At 36.2% G+C, this 23,688-nt stretch overlaps 1 protein-coding gene across 6 annotated transcripts in view; it reads right to left on the reverse strand.

Moving 5' to 3' along the window:
* STAG2 (STAG2 cohesin complex component) overlaps window positions 1-23,688 on the reverse strand; it is an 82,540-nt gene that overhangs the window by 27,943 nt on the left and 30,909 nt on the right. For all 6 annotated transcript variants that reach the window (XM_075720721.1, XM_075720722.1, XM_075720720.1 and 3 more), the window contains exons 2-12: window positions 16,378-16,522; window positions 14,217-14,295; window positions 12,990-13,151; window positions 10,048-10,144; window positions 8,636-8,712; window positions 6,897-7,101; window positions 4,480-4,631; window positions 2,125-2,198; window positions 1,887-2,010; window positions 635-733; window positions 462-541 (exon numbers count right to left, since the gene is read on the reverse strand). In XM_075720721.1, the coding sequence (XP_075576836.1) occupies window positions 462-541; window positions 635-733; window positions 1,887-2,010; window positions 2,125-2,198; window positions 4,480-4,631; window positions 6,897-7,101; window positions 8,636-8,712; window positions 10,048-10,144; window positions 12,990-13,151; window positions 14,217-14,295; window positions 16,378-16,421 (1,193 nt within the window). In that variant the 5' untranslated portion in view covers window positions 16,422-16,522. The remainder of the gene's footprint in view (window positions 1-461; window positions 542-634; window positions 734-1,886; window positions 2,011-2,124; window positions 2,199-4,479; window positions 4,632-6,896; window positions 7,102-8,635; window positions 8,713-10,047; window positions 10,145-12,989; window positions 13,152-14,216; window positions 14,296-16,377; window positions 16,523-23,688) is intronic.

Below are 23,688 nucleotides of genomic sequence, written 5' to 3' on the forward strand. Positions count from 1 at the left end.
AAAACAAAAACGTGGAGTCAATAGAGTATGAACTCTAATGAGGGAGATGGAAATGAAGGAGAATCGAAACCTTTTCTTTCAAGTCTTTCTAAACAAGAATTACTGATAAAGTATGAGCGTTTGGTAGAAGGTTATGCTCAAAACTCCAACTACTGTGTAATGTTCAATGCATCCTATGTTTCTTCAGTTCAAATATTCCACAATAGCTTCAAATTAGGGAGGCTGAATTCTAAGTTTCTAGCCTTTACACCTACTTAACTGTGGTAGGTAAGTAACAGCACTGTTCTAGCCAGATTACTTTTGAAATTCCCATTTGTTCAAGTGTAAGATGCATAGACATTTCTCTAGACTTTGGATTATCTGAATTCTGTCAAGCTGCTGTCCTTGCCCACAGGTACGAGAAATACTTTCAAGTTTTAATATTTGTCGTAGGTCATTTAAGGAGATATACATGTACTTACTGTAAAACAAGAGTGAGTAATTTTATTGCTTGGACTGCAACATCATATTCTTTGTCAAGAGTCATAGACACAATTCTATCCTAAGAACACAAAAGAAAGTATTTTCAAAGAGGAAAGTGTAATACAACTTTTAAAAAATTCATACGTACTGAAAAATATGAAGTTACACTAACCTTGAACCGACTGGTGAAGAGTTCCAATTTGGAATTAAGCTCTTTATTGTAGTAAAGCCCTTGCAAAGCAGTTAGGCATTTGAGTCTTACTTCCCCTTGCTAAAATAAAATGAATAACTGGATTAAAAGTCAAGTATAGGATACAGATGTGATCTTCAGATCATACAAGTTTCTTTTGCAGTCTGAATTAATTCAAAGATTGAATGTTGTCAAAGATATACTATCAACAATCATGTTAATGACATAAGAATGTTGTTTGTAACAAGCCAATGAAGGGATCCCACACACACACCAAAACCCCAATGTCTTACTGCAGTTAGTATCTCTGTAAGTCAAAATACACTTGTTCCATTCTCTAAAGTTGTACTCTAGATGCTCAAGATATTTCTAAATAGAATTCTGTGTGTTTCCTTTCACTTAAAAAGGCAACATCTGTATCATTAATGACCATCTCTTGCTAGATCAGAATTACCAAGTAGATAGAGAAATATTCCTCCTGAACTACAAGATTTACTTCAGCAGAGAACATGTTTTAAGGTGTAGATACAGAAATACCTTTAAAAAGTCTAGGACAACTGACTTCACACAGCTTATCACCCCACTGCCAGAGGTTATTGGTTTTTGATATCAAACTCATGAACAGCATAGCATGAGTGAGCATCCCTCACGTTTCACTTCAAATCCGATAGCTCAAAGTCTCCAATGCAAGAACTGAGACAATGTGCTGACTCAATAACGAATCAAGGAGTATTTGTAAACTAGATCTGTTGACCACTCCAAGCAGAGAATAATCTCTAGCTGGTAGCTGGTAAGTAACAGCTTGAAGCACTCATCAGCACAAAAGGGGACTTTTCCCATGGTTTTTACAGATAGCTGAGAATCCTAAAAAGTTTCTTAACTTAGCAAAACAGAGAAACTGTTAGGCTATATGACTGGATTATTCCATGTGAAATGCATTAATTTTAAATAGTTAAGTATTATAAAGTAGAAGTCTGTATCAGCAAAAAATAAATAGAAAAAGCCATTTCCTTACAAACAGTTCCTTAAAAATCTATACATCCTCTCTAAAACCATTCAAAAGATTCAAGTCTATTTTATATATGTATGTTGAAACACCCGTGCTTCTGAGTGATAAGTAAAGCAGCGACTGATGGAAACAGTTAAGAGATCAGAACCTAGCCTGGCAAGATCAACAACCAAAAATATGGAGTTATGCTTCATGATTCTGCTCCTTTTCCTCAATGCAGCTTACCTTATCATGCATAGTCCACCCTACGTATTTTAAGTAGCTGTCATTGAGAAAGGCATCACTGTACATCTTCATCCATATTCCAATCTCTTCAATACAGATAGCTCTTATTTCAGCAATTGCATCTCTGTGGAGAGAAGTGGGGCAATAAGATCACACAGATGAATAATTAGAAATAACTTGTCACCAGCTTCCAAAATAAACTAATGAAGCTACAAATTACTTACTAAGAGAAACTTACCGGTATCTATGCACAAAAACACCTTTAAATATTGCATTCATCATGTTTTCTATTTCATCCTGATTTTCCTGAAGCTGAAAGAATGAACAGAGTACATAAACAGTGAGCAGCACTTTTACAGTCAGATCAGATGGTGCTGATGCTAGACAAACTACATTAAGTTAACATTTGCAAGTGTGGCCACTAAATCCTTTCCTGAAATATTCACAAATCTGTTTCACGGTACAATATGCTATTATTTAAGGAATTGTGTCTACCACAGCATACAAATTTTAGTAATTCTGACCACTGGAAAACTGTTCTTCAACTGTAACAAAGACATCTTAAGAAAGGAGCTTGCAGAAACCTAAGTTACTTATAAGAAAACCCGATTTAATTTTCTAGTTAACTTTTTAATCCCAACGTTCAGCCCAATTTTTAATACACTTACTATGTTTTATGGACTTGTATTATTAGAACAATACCAAAATCATGTGAACTGCATTACAAGTTTTTTCTGTATGCTAAAGAATTCATAATCTAAAAAGACAAGATACAGATAAAGAACTTTGCAAATGGCTACATGAGCAGCATATACTCTGTTTTGAATACCTCTCTCCTCATCATCTATTCCTTAGACAGAAAAAAATGCAGAAACTGAGTTAAAGTATTGCAGAAAAAAATAATTTAAGAATACGGAGCTGAAAATAAAGGAGGAGACAAATCCAGTCTCAGAGTAACAACACAAGAGCAAATGAGTTGAAAAGTGATACATGCAGTGTTTTAAAACACAGAAATTTGTATTTGCTTTGAAAGTGCAAGGAAGTCAGTTGAAAGATTTGAAAATAACTAAGTATTGTCAGCATACAAGGATATTCTTTTTGCAGTCTGAACACCCAAAAAACCCCACAAAGAAACCACCAGAGATACTACCCAGATTGGGGAGGGTGGGGATGGTGTGCATGTGCAGGGGAATGGATACAAAAAGTAAAGGACCTCTCCTACAGAAGTTTAGAAAAACAGCAAGAATGAACACTTTCCATAGCATCACAAGACTTAGGAATTTATGGAAGAAAGGAAAAACTGTAAGGCTAATACAGTAAGAAGAAAAAGACTAAGCAGCAGGAGAAATGGACTAACAAAGCAAAATATTTAACATGTTCTGGGCCTAAATCTAACACCTGCCTACAGTAGCCTCTGAAGTAGGAAGATGGGAAAAAGAATTAAAATACTAGAACAAAGGACATGCAAAAAGAATCAATGAACAAAGTTAATTTTAGTACTGGGTAAGGCTGAGTTATAAATGAAACAAAACCTGAAATCAAACAAACAATTGAATGTTACTTTGAAGCTTACTTTCATTTAGTAAAAGAAAAACGGAAAATCAAAACTGAAACTGGAAAAGCTGGTACGAAATCCTAAAAGCCAATATACATAAGAGCAACTGAGATTGAGAAAAGTCTTGATCCTCACATCACCGCCTTTTCTGTGTATCTATGTATTACTTGTAATAAGACTGGTCTTGCACACACATCTAGCACAAGTACATTTAATGGGTGTTTAAGGCATCAGTCTCAAATTGCAACATCTTTGTGAGATGAACAGAAGACAAAGTTGTTAGTTTATCTGAATTGTTAAGAAAATAAAACCATTAACAGGTAACAGCACAAAAGTTGAAGAGCAAAGGTGAGATGTTTCCTTTGATCATGAGGTTATTTCTAACATCTAAACCAAACAAGCAAAACAAACAAGCAAGACAGAACACCAGTTCCCCCCAAAATAAAAACTTAAACCTGAATGAATTAGGGCTTTCAACAAGACAACACTGTCAGCAATGAATCAGCAAGTCCCTTTTACACAAAAAGAAAGAAAATAGAAAATTGCACTTTCAATTTTGACAGTGTTTTCTGTAGAAGAAAAAAACCCTTATCTAAGGCCTTTAAACACACTTTCTGCTGAGATTGGTATTGCCATCATAAAAGCAGTATTTTGCCCCAGGATCATGGGGTTCTTCTCTAGAAGCCCAAAACAGTGTATGGTAATTTTTGTTCCATATTCGAGCTCAGTTTAGGAAACGAGTCAAGAAATACAACAAAAAAAATTATCTACTACTGATAGCAGTCTCTCTTGCTAACTTTACTAAGATGGAACTATCTGAAAATTTTTTAAGAGTCTACATCTATCTCTTTTTACAGAAAACCAGACGGTAAGAAGCACCTTTCAAAGTAATTAAGTTTTTCAAACATTAAACATGAACAACTTCAAGAATGAAACAGAGGGACTAATAACTACCTTTACAAAAAAAAAAAGTTACAGAACAAGATTAATTATTGTCATTTACCAACACTCATCCTACAGCCCGACAGTTGCACTAACCTCCTTTCTTTTCTGTAGTAAGAGTTCCAGCCTATCATTAGCTCGTTTCCCAATTATTTTATTTCGTTCTGCTTCATACTGACGTTGTGTATTGTCCATGTTAATACTAAGATTTAATGCCACATTCACTAAAGCAGTCATCAGCTTCATGGCTACAAAAAAAGTGAGAAGAAGGAGGATTATTCAAAAGGTTACCAGATCTAAATAAAATGACAAACAAAAATCTCGACACCTTCTCCCGCCAACCCTTTCTGTATTTATGAAAATATATTCCCTGTAAATTTCTTGATATGCAAACTTTAGCAGTGTTTTACTAAGCACTGTATCATTACTTATCAACACAGTAGATAATACACTGATATTTTGTTCTTTCTGTCAATTTTTTAATCCTATAATCATTATTAATTGGGATTCAATTATGGATTAATTGGGATTCCCCTAAAAAAATGAAGGTGGAATGTAAGACTTACAAACACAGCCCAGGAAATATTAAAATGATTCCATTATTAGGATCAGTTAGTAGACTGATTTTACCAAATCATTCAACCTCAAACATACAAGAAGTTTCTTTCTTCAAAAGGAAATGTCTTAGACAACCAACGCCACCATATCACACCATTCTTTTTCCCTCAATTTAATTTTAATGAGGGGCAGTTTTCTTTAAATATTCCTTTATTTGCAGAAGCAGAGAAAGGATATTAGCCAATTAGAAGCCACAGAACTGACCAAAATGTAAAATATGCTTGGGTGGGATTTTTTGCATGCTTTTATTTCTGAATCAACCCTTTTAAAAAGGGTGCAGACAAATATGCCTATTCTGGAAACCAGGAGGTGGTCAATAGCATACTGGCTTTTCTTACGAACTTTTGTAACAGCAAGGCATGAAAGGGCTTGCATTAGCAGAGCATCCCCAGAACATTATTAAGTGTGTATCACTAGCATAAAGTCGACGAGTAAGGCATAAAGACATGCAGATATATCGAAATATCATCACACGCTGTGATCTCCAAGGACACCAAGACAAAAAGAACAAGTCTGAGCTAATCACAGTAGCCAAAATTATTGCAAATAACAGTAAATATGGATACAGAGATTTTGTTGGCTGTCTCTATCCCATATAAAACACAATCTTCAAGAATACAAACTGTAATCTCATATGAAATGCACAAGTAATTACACAAAATCAACAGTATCAACTACTAATGTGAACAAATGCAAACAGACCACTGATAAAAATTATTTTGTATGACAGAAATTAACATGCAACAGGGCAACTTCTGCAACTTTTATTCAGGCACAACTGAAATTAAAAAAGGTAGTAAAAACTTGGTTTTTAAGAACTAGAATTTGTATTGGTAATATGGTACAACAGTCAAACTGATGCTGCAGCAGAATCAATATATTCTCCCAAAATAGAAGGGTTTGCTCCTCTCGCCATAATAAATGTGCAGCAGCAGCCTGATGCACCGTGTACTCATGTATATTCAAGAGACATGATCGATGAAATAGAACAACTGATCAGATAGTCAGAACTGAAGCGATCTGCAAGTCAGCCAGTTCCAGTGAAGCTAACAAGACCTATTTCCAGCGTGGCAAAAACTCAGTTTCACATACAGTCTAAATTCACCTTGTTCAGACTAAGATTGCTATAATAAGCCTTACATAAGTGGACTGCTGCACAATGCCATTTGAGACCTTTCTTCGTTAATCGACACCAGTTTAGGACTTCCTTACCCAAGAAGCTTATCCTTTGTCCATACAGTGACATATTTATTTAAAACACTCCATACTCAACTCATAAGAGATTTCTTCATAATTTAACAGATTTGAAAAAAACTCACATGAAAAGGACAATTACTTAAAACCATACAGAAATTTAGTGACTGTATCACTGATGAATCATTCTTTAAAATTATTTCTAATGCAACAGATGGAAATGCTACTTTCAATTACATTGTGCCATAGCCTCAATATACAACACAATTTAAATGTGTAGTAAAAGTCGCATCCAATCTAAAATATGACTCCTGTTTGACTTAATGCAGAGCATAAACAGGTTCAACTGCATTTGAGGTTAAAAAGATACCTACACCCTTACTGTGACCAAAGACAAACTTGTAGAATCAAGCGGAAAGTTTCCTTCTATTTACTTTCTCTACTAGACTTAAAGGTAACAAAAATTAAGTACTAGACAGCTGGAAGAGAATGCTTCAAAATAATGCTGTAATTTTCAGTAATGAAAAACCAATGATGAAAAGATAAGAAAGCTGTACCAAAACAAGATGCATTAGATAAAAACTGTATCACACAATAAAACACGAGTTGAATGTTGAATATCAAGTTCAACCAGAACGATTCTTTCCTGTGCAACACAAAACATAAAATGGAAGCAATACAGATAAATACAATTCACTGACCTGCCAGTGTGCTAGTGTGCCGAAATGCTCTGACTTGTGAGTCCGACAGCCCCGTAAGCAGTGAAATGACAGTATCCATCATATATTCATCATATATGATGCTATATTGACATTGTCGGACGAGTACTCCAATGAACTCACAAAAACTGGATTTGAACTTCTTCCACTGGGGACCAGCCATAGTTAGTGGATAATCTCCACTATCCTATTAAAAAACAAAAAGGGAAACAGGAAACTCTTTCAAACATCTTAGAAGTTATTTTATTAAATGAAGATTAAAAAGAGATAGGTACAACTTTAAAACAAAAATCTCCTGTGCCGTAAAAACAATACATGAGAAGAACATGATTCCACAAATATACATCTACTTTGCAGCTTGGGCTTGTTATATGCAGAGACAACATTCTGCAAGTCTTACCATAAAAACTGCACATAACCAGATATTCCAAAATAACTACTAATATCTTCTCTCTGTCCTACTCCCTAAAAAAAAAAAATTCATACCCCCCACAAATCGGCTTCAGGTTACACTAGAACAAAAGAACCATCACATGAACAGTTAGTTGACATGTTTAGGAACACTCAGTTCAGGACTGTAACAAAGTTTACAGGGAGACGTTTACATATCAGACTGAAAATTCCTGAAGTCATAAAATGACCTACTATAACACCTTGAATATAACAAACGTGTTTCTCTCCTGATTTGGGAACCTTTATAAATAATGGTAAAATGATGGGGGGTGTGTGTGTGTGTGTGTGTGACAATCATTTGTATCCATGCTTCTGTGATCAGCTTCTGTAAGAGGCTAAACAATACAGGTTGAAAATGAAGAAGGTATCCATGAAAATGGATTAGAAATCCGAGTGCTGTTCATTAGAATCCTGTTACAAGAAAGAGCGAGCATAACACACTGATAACACACTGAAGCTTTATAAATTTCACACAATATTGCCTTATAGTAATCAAATCAGTTTTGATTGAGACAGTTCTAAGGAATAATAAAATCCTTTTAAACTAAAACATACTATGTTTTCCCCTCTGTTAAAATTTACCAACGTTTTGGATTTTAATTTAGGTATGGGGATTACTTCCATGTTAGACAAATTTTGGGAGGAGGTTTTAAAGCTACCTTTATGTTCTTTGGAACACAGGGTGAAAGGAATACCACTCAAAAATAAACTCCCTAACCCCCCAAAAAACCACCACCACACCAACACATCTCATTTAACCCAACAGTCAGTGGAACAGAAAATATGCGACAATTTAAAGGAAAAAAAAGTTAAAATACCCATGAAAGGCAAAGAATCAGTCTTCACCTGGAGAATAATCAAATTCAGATCCCCATGATTTGTAGATTAATGAATACATAAAAATAAATTTACCAACCATTTTAAAAGTTGAAGAAGACTTAAAGGGCCTTACATACACAGCAGGAATGCGGAAGCATCCCACCCAGCCCCACAGTAGTAGGAGTTCCCACTATTCAAAAACTGGAAGTTAGTACCGATTTCTTAAACCATTAATTAAAACAAGTTATATATATGCAGAGTTTTACTTCCTAGTCTCCTAAGTTCAGTGAAATAAGGGAGTTCAAGATTTTCATTCATAGAAGTCCTGTCATTTTTGCAGCTGACCTTACCCTTGAAAGAAACCTGTAGCAACACAATCCAGTAAGATTAGGACAGGTAAAATAAAAAAAATTATTATTAACACATTATCAGCAACTTCATTAAATTACCTCATCAAATTCTTCAGTCATTTTTCGGATTATTTCAGAATTCTGCATATGTCGGAACATCTCTGCTGTAACAACTCCTACAATTTAGATATTAGATTATTAGCACTTTTAATATGAAAGAGGTAGATGGCAGATGACATGCCTCCTGATACAATGTAAAAATGATCAATTTTCAGCTAACCTACAGATTACATGTATTTTTTAAGAAGTTACTCATTTTTTGGTTTAGCATCTGTGTATAACAAGTGCTTGGCACCGATACTTTTTCTTTTTTATATATATATACGGTTTTGTTATTTTTCTTTTTTAAAAGTGTGTTTGTGTGTGTATACACACACATCCAGAATTTACTCATTCACTCAATTCAGAAGTCAAAGATACTTGTGCCAGACCTCTTCATCAGCCAAGAGACTACGCTAATCTGAAGTGACCTTTCAGGACTCAAGATTCTAAATGGTGTAAGACAATTTTGAACAGTTCTATTGCTACTTATTATCTTCTGCACTGTAATAAACACAGTGGTTTCACGCAATTTCTATTTCTCAGCCTCAAATTGTTAGAGTGCAAATAGCGATATAAAAACCAAATAGATCTCCTTAAGCTTACTGCAACTGTACTGCAAAATTCATGACAAGGATCATCTCGGAAAGTATTAAAAGATTCTGTAGTTTTATGTGGCAACAACAATCAAAAGGTCACTGCTCTTGAAAGCATGGATAACCTCTGAGAAATGCTGTTAGCTTTCTGGAGATTTATGCATGTTAAAAGTTTATCAGGACAGGGAAATGTTTGAGCAGAACAAATTACATCCAGTCCTACTTTATCAAGCCCAGTGACACTACAGGGTAAGTTACCTTCTCCTCTTCAAAAGGAGGTGAGGAGGAAAAAGAACAGAGGACATGGAAATGAGGAAAGAAAACCAGAAAATAAAGAACAAAATAAAATAGGGAAATACAATCTTACTGTAGACAGGCTACCGTGAAGCTGTCCATAATATCTTTTAAATCAAGCATATCTACAAAGGCTAGGAAACAATCTTAAAACATTCAATGATAAGAAGCAGATACATCCAAACTAGAATTCCAAGACTGAACAAGCTAAACTATCAGTGATAAGAAAGAGAGATGGTTTCCTGAAATAATAGCAGGAGCAGAGCAAGATGAAGTTAAGTGTTAAGTACCAGTACTGCATTCTCTCTGGTGTGAATACAAAAGGCTTAATCTACATTTTTAAATATAGTATAATATTTCTAAATCTCCTGCTCTCACCTTCAGAAATACTAGCTTAACCACAAGAACCTAATAACGTAAACTAGCTGCAGGGATGGAGCGGTCCTACAGCATATGTAGTATAAAAGCTAAGAATGAGAATACTATTACTTAAATGGATGAGTAAACATTTCAGTATCTTACCTTTGCAGCCTGAACACTGAATAAAGAAGTTAATGAGATCAAGAAGTGCTATATCTCTGTCATGTTTGTATGACTCTATCCAGTCATCCACTACAGACTGAAAAGAAACAAATATAAAGGCACATTTTAGTTTTCATAAACTGAAGACAGTTTTATTTAACTGCTTTCCAGTAAGTGATTCTTCTTCCTTCCATAACTTGAATTCTGTCGGGTTTTGATTAAAACAGAACAAAATGTTTGAATGATCTTTTACTACCATAATACCAGTTTTCAAGAGAACTAATTTTATTCTATAAACATATACAAGTACAAAACTGACACCTAAACACAAAGCACAGGAATACCATACAGTCCTACAGTAACTTTTTTTGAGGAAGAATGCAAAAAAAATTAGGTATATTTTACAGAAGCAGGTTTTATCTCTTTTTTTTTTTTCTTTCTTTCTTTCAAACTAGTGATGCTTCTGTAAAGACACTATTTAGGTGTTCAGTTCCAACAGCTACAACTCCCTATACTCTTCAAAAGCGTTGCCCTTTGATGAACTGTGCTCCACGCACATTAGCCATAACAGGATGAACAGCACTGCTCTACACTGGTTGGACTGGATGATCTTAAAGGTCTTTTCCAACCCAAACGATTCCATGATTCTATGACATTAATTACTTTGTATTCACTAAACCAAATAGGAACAAGAGCATTTTACTAAAAAAAACCTTAAAGGGAAGCAAATCAATAGGAAACCTGTGATAATGGTTTTGAGAAAAACAGAATTTACATGCAATTATGTTTAAACCATCCATGTGTGTAGTACAAACTGTCTACTGCAGAAGTCATAAAAACATACATCATACAATTAATTCATTAATGCAGGTGCAAGAGACTCACTTTAGTATCAAGCCCTCTGTTTTGAGATTTTTAATATGTTGATACCCTGCCCTAAAAATCTAGAGTCATTCTAAATAAAGAGGGATGATGTAATAGTTCAGAACTTCCAAAAGACAATTGGACTACACAGCATCTCCAATGCTTCCTGTCTGTACTCTTCTCAGTGCTTACTCTCACAGGCAATAATGCTGTGAGGACAAATAAAACATACTGCCATGCAGAAAAATTTCTGAACAGAGATACAGCTAAATCCCTCTTCCCTAAATTTAGGATTGGTTATAGTATGATGCACAACTTTTGTCAGCAAGACAAAAAGAATGAAAAACTCAAAGTGAAACTGTCGTAGTCTTTCCAGTAGGAGCAGAACCTACAAACTAGTACTGATTTGATTTATCTGTAAGGAGGGTGGAAAATATTCTAGGAAACATCTTAAACTAGGCTTATAAAGAAGGTCACTGTGCAAGAACAGGATAATGCTAGGAACAGGACAAATATTTCAGTTAGGCAGCCTTGTTTTCAGAATTTATTTAAAGAACCTCCAGCAAAACAGTAGTTTCCTCGAAACATTTTGTCTCAGTGGATGAACCATCTGTTTTTGCCAGAGAATAGACACTAACTCAGAAGATGATATGGAACAAAATTTAAAATAAAATAAAAACTATTGGAAAAATCTTTTCAGGTAAGCAAGCACTGAAGGCCACTGAGAAAACTTTTTACACTGCGTTCTGAAGTGGACTTTACTTTAGAAATACTCTGAGACTTTTTTTTTCCTTCCTCAGTTTTGACAAAAAACATTGACTAAGATTCACACTATTATCCAGGTATCAATTCCCCAATTCAACAGAGTTATCAGGCCTGGCAAAGGTCCATTTTGCTCTTGGAAAGCAAAAGATTTTGACTGTGTATCATTTTAAACAGTTAAAATGTCATGAAGATACAGCCACTGATAATTGGCTAAAATTGTAGCACACACAGCAACAGTTAGAAAAGCACAGTTTTTGCACCTGCTTTGAAATACGGCAGAACAAAACAAATGACGGAAGTATCAGAATTTCGCTGTGCAAGTGCATCAAAGCAGTCTGTTCTTTTTTAAAAGTCTGAACTAAATTTCTGCCAAGGAATTCAGGCTTCAAGGTTCGCAGCTCTAATACAGGAGCCTGCAGATCTCGAGAGGGCTGCATATAGACCCAGCTTCCTGCATGTGCACCACAGAAGCTGTAAACTCTAGATTTGCAATCCCAAAGATAGTCTTTCTTCGAGACTGCTGAGGAGTCACATGAGCGAGTCAGCAGGAAGGCTTCACAGCTGACAGGCTTACACTGTAACCCTCTCTCCACTGGAAGATTCACACAGTCAAGCAAACGCTTTACCAATTTAACCGAGTTCAAAAAGAAAAAAAAAGTGCTAAATTTCTTAATAGACTGACTTCAGTCCTATTAGTAAATGCAGTGGAGACAATGCCTAATGCAGAGACTTCCAACAGGTTAAAACTTCCTGACTCAAATTCCACCCAATCAGAGTGTTGCAATATACATTAGCCAAGTCAACTTAGGGGAAATGTAAAGAATAGCCCTTAAGCTGTAGCTAGTGATTTTACTTTGGGTAAGAGAAGTAATGATTTCTTTTCAGATAATCTAAGCTCTGGGAGCATCTACAAACTACAGATTTCTTGTTAAGTTCTATGACAACCATAGGCATAAACCACACTTCTATTTAGTTACAGCCACACAAAAACGACTTTAAAGTCATGTAATCTAAAAGAACCTTTCTTCATTTAGGATACTGAAAATTCACTTTGAATCATAGTTTGAATTCCTTCATTATCTATATGATTATTCATGCCTGACATTTAGAAATGAAAAATCAGTTCATTCAAATTCAAACCTTAACAATGCAAAAGTACTTTTTTTTTTTTTAATCTTAATCTGGAACTAAAAACTACAAAGTGAAAAAAATTACTTTAGGCTTCATTCTATTAAATCGTTTATTAAATACAGGAAAATAGTTATATTTAATTTGTATATTCATCCAAGTCATACAGATATCCCAAGTCTTACCTGCATAGCACTCTTGCCCATTTTAACTACCTCAAACAGCATCATGTTTTCCACACCATTCTGTTGGTGATGTCCATTCATCCGATTTGGACCACCAGGCTTCCCTCCTCCGTTTCCACTTTTCCCCTTCTCTGCTGGTCCTTTTTTCCCTTTTTTACAGGTCTGCAATCACACACACGCACAAGAAGTCTTAATTGGTTATTATGTAGTAATTTAAAAAAACCTAAATTACTATTCAAACCATGACAACTATACACGAGGCCTTTTGTTTTCAGGAACCAGATTTAAAATCCAAAGTTGAGAATAATAGCTGATCCTGACTGATACAAAGACCAACTGGTTGGACTGGATGATCTTAAAGGTCTTTTCCAACCTAAACGATTCTATGATTCTAAGAATTCTACAGGTTCCATTTTCCTCCTTCCCTCATTTAAAATCTTCTGGCAACTAGAAATGCAATTAGTGACAGTGTATGACACAAAGATTTTTCTTGTGTTTAAATTTTAAAACAAATTATTTAATTTTTTAATTTTTTTTTTTAATTTTATTTAAAACAGCTATGGTGATTCCCTTAACACACGTCACAAAGTCTCCTCTGCAATTCATTAACCTTTTGTTTTTTAATTTGAGCACGCACTGGCAAGTGGGGTTAAGGAAGAGCAGACACGTCTTAGCATTTGATTCCCCAAATCAAGCATGACTTACAGAAAGAAGAAAAAAAATTTAAACAGAAATTAAAATGACTGTTGTATAAAACTATTTATCACCACCAGTATGGAGAGAGACAGGCTACTAATGTGGGTTTAAACCTCCCCACTCAGGTAGTGTCACCTCCTGCCTGCAACCCATAAAAAAACCCCCTTTTTAATTGAATTACTGGTTCCTGTTCACTTTTCAAATTAAAACAGAGCCAGAATTAATGACAACAACCAAAAGAGACTGTATTAGCACCAATTTTCAGTATAGGATGGAACACATGCAGAGAGACTAATCAAATCAAAGCTAAACTTTTTCTCCCCCACCTCCCTTATGCCTTTATAGCACTTAGGAAATATCACACAAATCCTCAAGATGAAGCATTTCAATGCAAATACAGATATGAACTCTCTTCACAGAACACTTGCATTTTCAGAAAATATTCCTAGCTCGTTCAGCTTCAAAGCAAGTGCTGAACTTTTCAGTTCATGACAGTAGAAGTGTTTCAGTATTCCTATAAAATGAACATACTTTTCCTTTGCCTTGTTTTTGGTTTTTTCCTTCAATATCCTCAAAGTCTGTATCGGAAGAGAAGTGTGTTTCAGACTCCCTGCAGGGATAGAAAGACAAACCATTTACACATTTCATCAGAAACATTCTTAAATATACTACATGAAGTCACATCATGCTCTCAGTCCAGTAAGTCAGCTCTAACAGTGAAACTGCTTTTTTCTTCTGTTTAAGTCGAGGAACAGATTGGAGCATATCCTCACACTCACACCCTACCCTGCCTCCTCCAAACAATTTACGTGCAAAGAAAGCCATACACTAAGGTTAAAAGATGTGAAGTGGGGTAGAAAATAGCAACAGTTTGGGAATCTTGCTTTTGGCACGTGACAAATATTGCGCCATCTCAAAAAGCAAAGGGCACTATAAGTATCTGTCACAAATACTTCAACAAAAAAAAAAAAAAGAGAGAGAGAGAGGAAAAAACTCAGCAGGGAAAAAAAAAAGAAACCACCACCTTCCCTCATAACCAAAGTGTCTGGGCAGATCTCTTCACATTATTAGAAACTAAGTAACTAGTTAAGAGGTACACACTTATGTTGAAAGGTACAGGAAAAAACTTCAGGTGAGGTTTCTCCGTCAAAAAGGTAGCCTGTAGTTCTGTTTAAGCTTATAAGATAGAAAGATGTTAAACAATACACAAACTTTCTCATTTGTTTAATTTCTTCTATCATTAAAATATGCTGCATCGATATACAAATCCTTTATTGCCAACACTGATTGGGGGTGTGTGTGTGAAATCACCTAAATTATTAATAGCGAATACTTAGCTTACATACTCTCCATTTCTACATTTCCTGTAGAACACAACTTAAATGATGCTACTAGATCTTGTTTTAACACATACATGCAGTACGATGAATTCCAGCTGCTATCACAAATTTCTGATACACACTTCCCAATTCAATTTAGCAATGCAATCATAAAGATGACCGGGGGGCACAGGAGACCCTTTCCTATGTATTTACTCATAACATTCTAAAACAGTCCAGAAACTTAAGGTCTCACTATTGCAAGTGTCTGAAAGGAGCTTTCTGCCTTTTAACATGTATTTTGCTATTTCTGGTTTTGTTGACTATGTACTCTCATATGGGCTGAAAAGGTCTCCAACAGGTGGGGTGGGGGGGAAGAAAGAAAAAGATGAGAAATATTCTTCAAAACTTCATAGGTGTTCTTTTTTTTCACAGGAAAGAATAGAACACAAACTTCAAACATTTCACTAAGCAATGAACTTGTACCAAAAGAGTAAAGAAACATTACAAACAGCTGTAAAAACAGTATTTCATATTAAACCATCTTCCAATTTACCTTTATTTCTCATTAAAAGGAGAAAAAACCCCACACAACCAACCTCATTGAAACAAAACCTCATCTTTGTTCTCTTTTTAAATTTTATACCAATTTAATCCATTTCAATAGTCTGTTGAAATGTATTCATGTCAATTTCTTGACAATTAGAGGGCGAGGAACTGGATTCTTCTGGTCTGCTTAAAATAATCACTTTATTTCTCTGTCCAAAATGTAATCTATATCAGATTTTACATCTTGAAAATTCAAATGTCTGTTTCTTAAAAATTGTAGGAAGACTAGCGAGCTAATAAAATGCTGTCAAAAACATCACGGAACTGATGCCTGAGGGAAGCTAAAACTTTGGCTCTAACGAAAGCATTTGGCATTAAGTATTTCAAGTATTAGGCAACCTGCCCCAGTTATTAAGGGCGAATACCTCAACTACTCCCCCCCCCCCCCCCCCCCGACATAATGAAGGAAACTTTTTTTTTGTATTCCTAATCAAAGAATTTCTTATTCAAACATTTCATTTTTAAAGACAAAATCCTGAGAAGTACATAACAAACAAAAAGGTGTCTGGCACAATGGCTTCCTACTAGCAAAGTTTAAAAAATTACTTAAAATAATTAAATATTTTAGAAATACTTAATTATTGCTGAATACTCCAGAAATAATTCAGACAATGCTTTATTAACATCTCTGTAGGAAAAAATCTAGAACCCTATTCCCCTCATTTTGCTTCCTTGTTTCCAAGAGAAAACCAACCATATGTATTAACACTAAAAAAAAAACGAGTACATTTGAAAATGAAACTACAAATTCTTAAAACACTTACTGAAGGAGAGTAAAATCAGTTGGTATTTCTGGAGCTGCTATCATTTCTTTATCATCTTCTGGAACACCACTGTATTAGAAAGATATTCAAAAACCAGTCTGAAGTACAAGCTTACTTTTCTTTCTTCCTTTGTAGTGGACAACTTCTAGAATAAAATAAATAAATACAGTGAAAATTTTTCCACATATGAAGGGGTAAAAAAGTTGGAAACACAGAAAATTTAGATCATGCCACCCTCTATTTCCAACCAAGCTTTTTCCTGCCTAAAGATTTTACATTTTTGACTCCTCCCGTGATCTTACTACAAAGTACCTTCACAAATCTTAAAAGCATCGCAGTAAAATGAAATACAAAAACATTTGGCAAAACCCATTTTTTGAATAGGATGAGCAAATTGGAATGGTTTTCATTAACACCTTGCAACTAATAGCTTTTATTTCTGAATCTATACTAGATTTAAGTTTGAACCGTAACACCATGCACTGCAGACCCCACACTTACCAACACTAGGATATTTCTGGTTAACCAAACCAAAACCAGATTTGATGTTAAATTTAAAGCATGATATGCGTACATTTAAGGACATGACGTATACCAACTTTTTATCTCCGATTTGTAAACTTCCATGACATTTTCCACAAAGATAAGCTCTTATAACAAGTTCTCATAACCTAGCCAGCTGTTTCACAACTCCCTGTCTTCCAGAGCTGATAAACCAGGCTTACAGCAGTTTTAACATTTAAAGCATTTGACAAGACTCTAAGAATATCAAGGAAGATAATACTATCCACATGTTATAAAGAGAAACATCAGAAACAGCATAGCATTTTATCAAGAAAATGTAAGATTGTGAAACACTTGCTTTTCAACTTCATTATAATATTGCCACCTATTCATAAATTCTGATATTTATCTAATTTTCCTATGTTTACGGGGTGGGGGGGGAACCACAACTTACTGGATATTTCAAATGTGAGATTTAACCATGCAGGCTAAAGTTTTCTAACACCAATTGTCTGCCCCAGGCTAACTTAAACAGTTAAATTAAGAAAGCATGATATTCAGGTATTTTAAAGATACAATAGCAAGGAGAAAAACCTTCAACGTCTGCTGACTCTACAGCTTGCTGGAGTGATTAGGTATTTAAGGGAAAGATTTAATTTTGGCATGCTAAGCACATGTTGCTTAACGTCTGGTAGCTATGCTTCAGAGACTGCATTTCAATTGACTATGGAGATAGAGGCTGTATGGGTTTTTTTCCTGCAAGTGCCTATTCTGAATGCTAGGGGCCACTGTAGCTTCCAGAATTTAGAGAGCTGAGAGAAACCATAAACCCTGAACTTATTATGTTCTCTTTCTTTACATTTCACACAATTACATAAAAGCAGAGAACCAGAGTGGAAAGAAAGAGTGGCAAAAAGAGAGGAGGTTCAAGATACGCCAGTGAATCTCAAGATAGTCTGCAACTATGAAAGCATGTTCCATCCAGAACACAGTAGAAGAAGAAAAGCTTCAAAAACATTGCTGCTGCAGAATGGCAGCAACCTTTGTCACCCCATTCCTCCCTTCTCGAAACCCACATGGGCACATGACCGCTGCACTTCATCCTCTCCTGCTCCATTAATACACTCCCTTTAGCAAACAATCAGTCGCAGGCAGGGTACCATCCCCTCCCCAGCCATTTATCTTTGTAGGCTCTGCCATTCAGTATCACCTGATTCAATTCCCCAATAAAATGGGCAAATTATACCTCAAGAATTTTTTTCCCCTGATTATCAAGTTGAACTGGTTCAACAGCAGGTATCCGGAGCCAATGCACGGGAAACACCAGATTGCGTAGCCGTGAGCAGGGGAGGGAAGAGTAAAACTCCCTTCTTTGGTGGCAAGGAGCTATTACACCATCCAGGCTGGCTGTAAAACTATATGCTCAGTTGGTGACATATCAAAATGCTCTACACTTTGGATTAGATAAAGATTTGCTCTGATTCCTGTCAGCAACCTGCACTTGGAAAAATGCCACAGCACATTTTAGTGCCTTGGTCATCAGGCTAGCACCTGCTCAGAGGGGTAAAAGAAAAAAAAGAAAAAGAAAGAGATCCAGCCACACAAGTCCTTTTTGGGGCATGCTTGTGATTCAGTCCCAATGCGAAGCAAAGATGCAAACTTCAAAAACCACACTGCTCAGTTTCAAGTTCAACCTGTCTATCACCATGTTGTTCTTTGACTTTTTCTAGTTAACATTTTCCAATGTCAAGAAGCAACACATCTACTAAAATGACAATCAGGGTGCTCACATGCAAATTTCACAGTATGGCTCATTAATACTACCTATTTGCAATACTGGAATTACCTATTCCATAAAATTGAAAGTACTGAAAAACAAAGCAAGTTAACCACTTGTTCACAGAATTAACACATTTTTAGCTCCCTTCATGAAAAGCAAATCTATTGTCCTATCAAATTCTGCAAAAATTCTCAATAAAATTTCTTACAAACACAGAAATATTTTATAGGAAAAATTTGGTAACAAAACTACGAAAAAGGATGGGTAAACTATTAAAGTATATATTCTCTACATCAAACAAGTCAAATAAATCACTTGACAAAACTAGCTGGCTGCAGTTTATACCAACTTGAACTTCTTGTAAGAACTGTTCATCTTAGTACAAACAACAAGACATGAAAGAAAACATGGCATTGTTTGGTCAGAACGACCTTATAAAATAGGAAAGAAGTAATCAAGTTCTTGCTAGATGCTGAAGCGTTAAGCTACTAAGATTTATGTTTCAAGAATTGTTTTTCTTGAAGGAAGAAGAAACTTGGCCCTCGTGTGCAACTCTATACTGGTATTACGGAAAACAGTAGCTACAGATGAACACGTTGCAAGAACATACAAGGTAAGACTGTAAGGGATCTCCAGCGTCAAGCTCCAACTCCAGCAATGACCAAAAAAAAAAAAAAAAAAACCACCCCTGCATTTGTCCCAGTAAAGGATCATTTTAAAAGATTTACATACATCCAGAATATGATGTGGACTTCTGATTCTCAACCACCAGGGCCAACCTAGCCCAGCATGTCCTCTTTGGCAGTGGCCAACAGAAGCTGCTCAAGGAAGAACACGTTTCCCTGAACACCTTCCTGGCATCCAGAAATAACTCGGGGATTTTTTCAGCCAGAGAGGCTGTCCCTATATTTTATAACCCCTTATCAATATTTTTTCCATTAATATTTCCAATTACTTTTTGAACTCAATATTCAGCAGCAATGGTGTTCCATACAAGAACTCCACAGCCAAACTCCATACAACCAAGAGGCATGCTCTTTGCTTTGAATTTATCACTTTCCATTTTTATTTGATGTTCTCCTGTTTTGGTCTGGGAAAAGACTGGCACTGGTCATTCCCCATTATCCTTGATCTCACTAATGCCTTCTGGAAATTCCAGACTACCCAGCCATGTCTTCTTCATGCACATACTTGATGACTCATTCAAAGCACCTGGTTTGGAAAGTCAGCAAGAAACAAAACCAGTCCATATAAGCACCCTTTCAGAACTTTTAATATATACTAAGTTCATCACAGTGCAGTCCAAGAAGAGGAAAGTGAAATTCTTGCAGATGCCATTCCAAACAGTGAAAGTCTACATTACCTATGAAACATGCTCTAATAATCAGATCATTTTAATGTTAAATCTAAACTGAAATGCATCATAAAAAGCAGCTCTTCTTCAGTTTCTTTTTTTGCATGTTCACAGAATTTCAACTTGAATTTTCCCAAGCAGATACTGAAATCTCTCAAGTCTATGAAAACTTTCCAAAGTCACTTGACTTTGTGAAATCATAATTAAATTATTAACTATAAAATGTATCCTGCTGAAAGATCACAAGGTGGAGCTCTCGCCTAAAGCTAACTGAAGAAACTCCAAAAGACAGGTCATCCAGAGGTTGACCTAGTTATTTCTGTGCAATAAACTTTATAATAGATTGCTAAAACTGCAATAATATTGTAGGACATTTCCTTTAGATTTATATTTAGATTACATAAAGATACCAGAAGATTCCTGCGTCTTTTCTGAAATAAATGCATATACATGTTTGACTCAATGATTCTTCCAAAGATAGAAATGCATACAGCTGCTGTAGTACAACTACTCTCAGTATTTAGTTTTCAAAACCAAGCAGAAGAATTTCAAAATACATTTTAATAGCAGAAATACTGTATCCCTTTATTGTACCTTGCCCTTTAAAATTTTGCTAACAAAACATTAATGAACTAAAAAACCACTGGAACAAAAGAAGTAGTCCAGGAACACTAATCATACATAATGTTGCCAACTCTAAATGCAAGAGGAGTTTCTATTTAAAATAATTTGACTGATAAAAGCAAGAGCTAAGCATGAAACACTATAAAGAACTCAACTGTGTCTACACTGAAAAACAGATTTAAATTTTAAAAGGTTATTTTTGCCAGATACATGAATAATTAGTTTAGGTATGGTTGTAATTAACTCAAATATACTGGCCAAATGTTGAGATCTGGCAAAAGTTGACAAAATTCACCAGCATAATTCACACAATAACACATACGTGATCAGCAGCTGCCAAGTGCTACCTGTCTTCTCACAATTTCCATTACATGCACAAATAGGCTAAACAAACATTAATATAATTCAGCAAGCAGCCTTTGTTAAAAGAATATGCATATACACACACACAGAGAAAATATAAAGAATCACGAGATCTGTCCCAGAAGCTTGTGTTTCATACGCTTGCGTAAATGCAGTAACTAGAATATTACTTAACAAGCTCACAGCAATGCATTTCAAGTAGGTGGGTTTTGGTTTGGGGTGGGTTTGGGGCACACATGCACTTTTTGTTGTTGCTTGGCATCTATTATCTGGAAGTTTTATAAGGCTAATCAGTAAAACAGTTATCATTTTTCTGGGAAGGCAGAGATGCAAAGTTTAAAAATGGCTATGTGGCCAGGGTAAAGATTTTGGAAATGCAGGATGGCTGTTCAGAGATGTATTGATTTTTCCCTGTAATTCAGTTAATCACCTGTAAAATCAAGGACTTCACTTTCTTAATTCAGAAAATTAGAACTTCTGAAATTGTGATGCTGAAGTGTGCGGCTAAAGTTCATCCCTGAATTATTTATCTGTCCATGAATGAGAGATGCTGATGCTTCAGAACCAATTATGCAGTAGCAACAGTTAAAATGCTAGGTCAGACAAAATTTAAATAAAGGATCAGAAGTATGTCCAATATTTTCCCTTAACTATTTAAGAAGAGAAAGCTGTTACCAACTACATTATGCCCCTCATTCCTTTTTCTGAGAGACTAGAGTATGTCTAAATTTTTGTTTTATAAAATAAGGTTTGGTTGCTTGGGGTTTTTCACCCCCAAATAAGTATGCTTCTTCATATTACTTTTGCATTCATCTTTGTAAGTGGATTTTTAAGCTAGACTTTGAGCAACTGCATGATATTCCCTACAGGCCTGAAAGAGTGTGTTGTTTCTACGTGTGTTATTTCTACTAATATTTCAGCTGCCAACAAGCTTTAAAGCAATTCTGTCATCTGAGTGAAATACAGAAAACAAACTTCAAGTAGCATTCTGTATTGTAACAACCGTACTTTAACATGATTTAGTTATAACCGTATCAGCAGTTTTGATCATGTTATGATAGCATAATCAAGACCAAACTGAACAATAATGCAATTAATACCTTTAGATGTGTGGTTATTTTCGTGCCGTTTGCTTAACAAATGAGTCCTGTAATTCCTTTACAAGGAGACCTGAACTAGACATCATCAATCCACGTTCTTCCATGCTTACCAACAGAGACATGGTCTGTACACACAGTAACAGTCCATGGTGCCAAAGTCACTGAACAGTTAACACTCCAACAAAGAACCCAAATGACCTAATTTATACAGGCCTCATCTTTTCAGTTTCTTTCTTCACAATTTATTTTTTTCCTAAACTTGCAGCTCTTACACCCCCCTCCACACCACTTCTGTCCACACATCTCTCTCTCCCTTCATCTTTCAAAAAACCAAAAAGGCAATGGTACGGTGGCTGTTGATATGCCACACTACCACTGTCATTCCCTGGCCTGCTCTTGATTCAGTTTTTATATTTGCTCTTTAGTTCATGCAACAAGTCTGCCGATTAAGTGGAAAGGAGCCATCTCGGAACATGCTTTTCTGACACTGGGCTGCTGCTGAAAGCAGTAGTCTTCCTTCCCACTCCCCAAACGCAGAGGAAAGTTTTTGCTCCCTTCTAGCATTCAAATGAACCAGCAGCGAGCAAACTATGAAAAACCATTTCCTCCGTCCCGATTAGCTCTCCATTGGATCAGCCAGCTGAATCAACTCATCCTGCAGCCACAGAAGTCACCAGATGCAACGTCCCAGGCAGCTGAACTCTACCCCTTTACAGCAAAGCCAAGGAGGAGCTTTGCCAGTGCCAGTGCAGCACCAGCAGGGACAGAGCTCTGCTGCGCCGCAGCACCACGTACATCGAAGAGAGGCGGCAAACTGGAGTCCTTGCACCGCTACTGCCAATGTTCCTCCCCTTCCCTCGGGAGGGGCTGTAGCCAGTCTGCTGTTCTGTGGCTCCGGTGGGGCAAAGCAGGCAGCACAGCCCAGATCCCCCCGCTGGGCTCCTGCTCCGGCACCTGGCTACGTGCCGAGGGGAGAGGCAGCCCTGCACGCCAGCGCCTAAGTGACCCACACACCGCAGGGAGACAGCCTGTTCTACCTGTAAACTCACCAGGTACCTGCCCCGTCTCAGCTGTCTCCTTCTCAAAGCCTTCTCCTTTTTCACATACATTTCCTCCGTTTTCATTATGTATCGGACTGCACTTATACCTACATAACCATTTGCTTCTTACCAGCTTTCAGATGAAAAGCCCGGCTAACAGCTGATGGCACCCACCACAGCCTGAGAAGACGACCAGCCAGGAAACAGCCAAGCACATGGAAACCATAGGGCCCCAGAGGTAATGCACACATCAGTAAACAGAAAGCAAAACTTCTTTTCATAGTTTAACGCTATGAAGGCAAAAGCTTAAACAGGTTTTCTGCGGGGGGTGGGAGGGGATTTAAAGGGCATATGAAAAGTCAGGCTAAAACCTAACGTGAAGGTTAAGACTTCACCCCAAGTTTAGAGACTTGAAGAGTGAGTAAGACAGAAGGACCTGTGTACCATCCTAGTAACTCTGCCAGCCTCAACTTCACCATCAAATAGTCCCCCTCTCACTACAAGTATTTTTTGGACTTCTGCTGTTTTTATTAAATAAATACATGG

Source organism: Pelecanus crispus, chromosome 13 (assembly GCF_030463565.1).
Source record: "Pelecanus crispus isolate bPelCri1 chromosome 13, bPelCri1.pri, whole genome shotgun sequence".
NCBI lineage: Eukaryota > Metazoa > Chordata > Aves > Pelecaniformes > Pelecanidae > Pelecanus > Pelecanus crispus.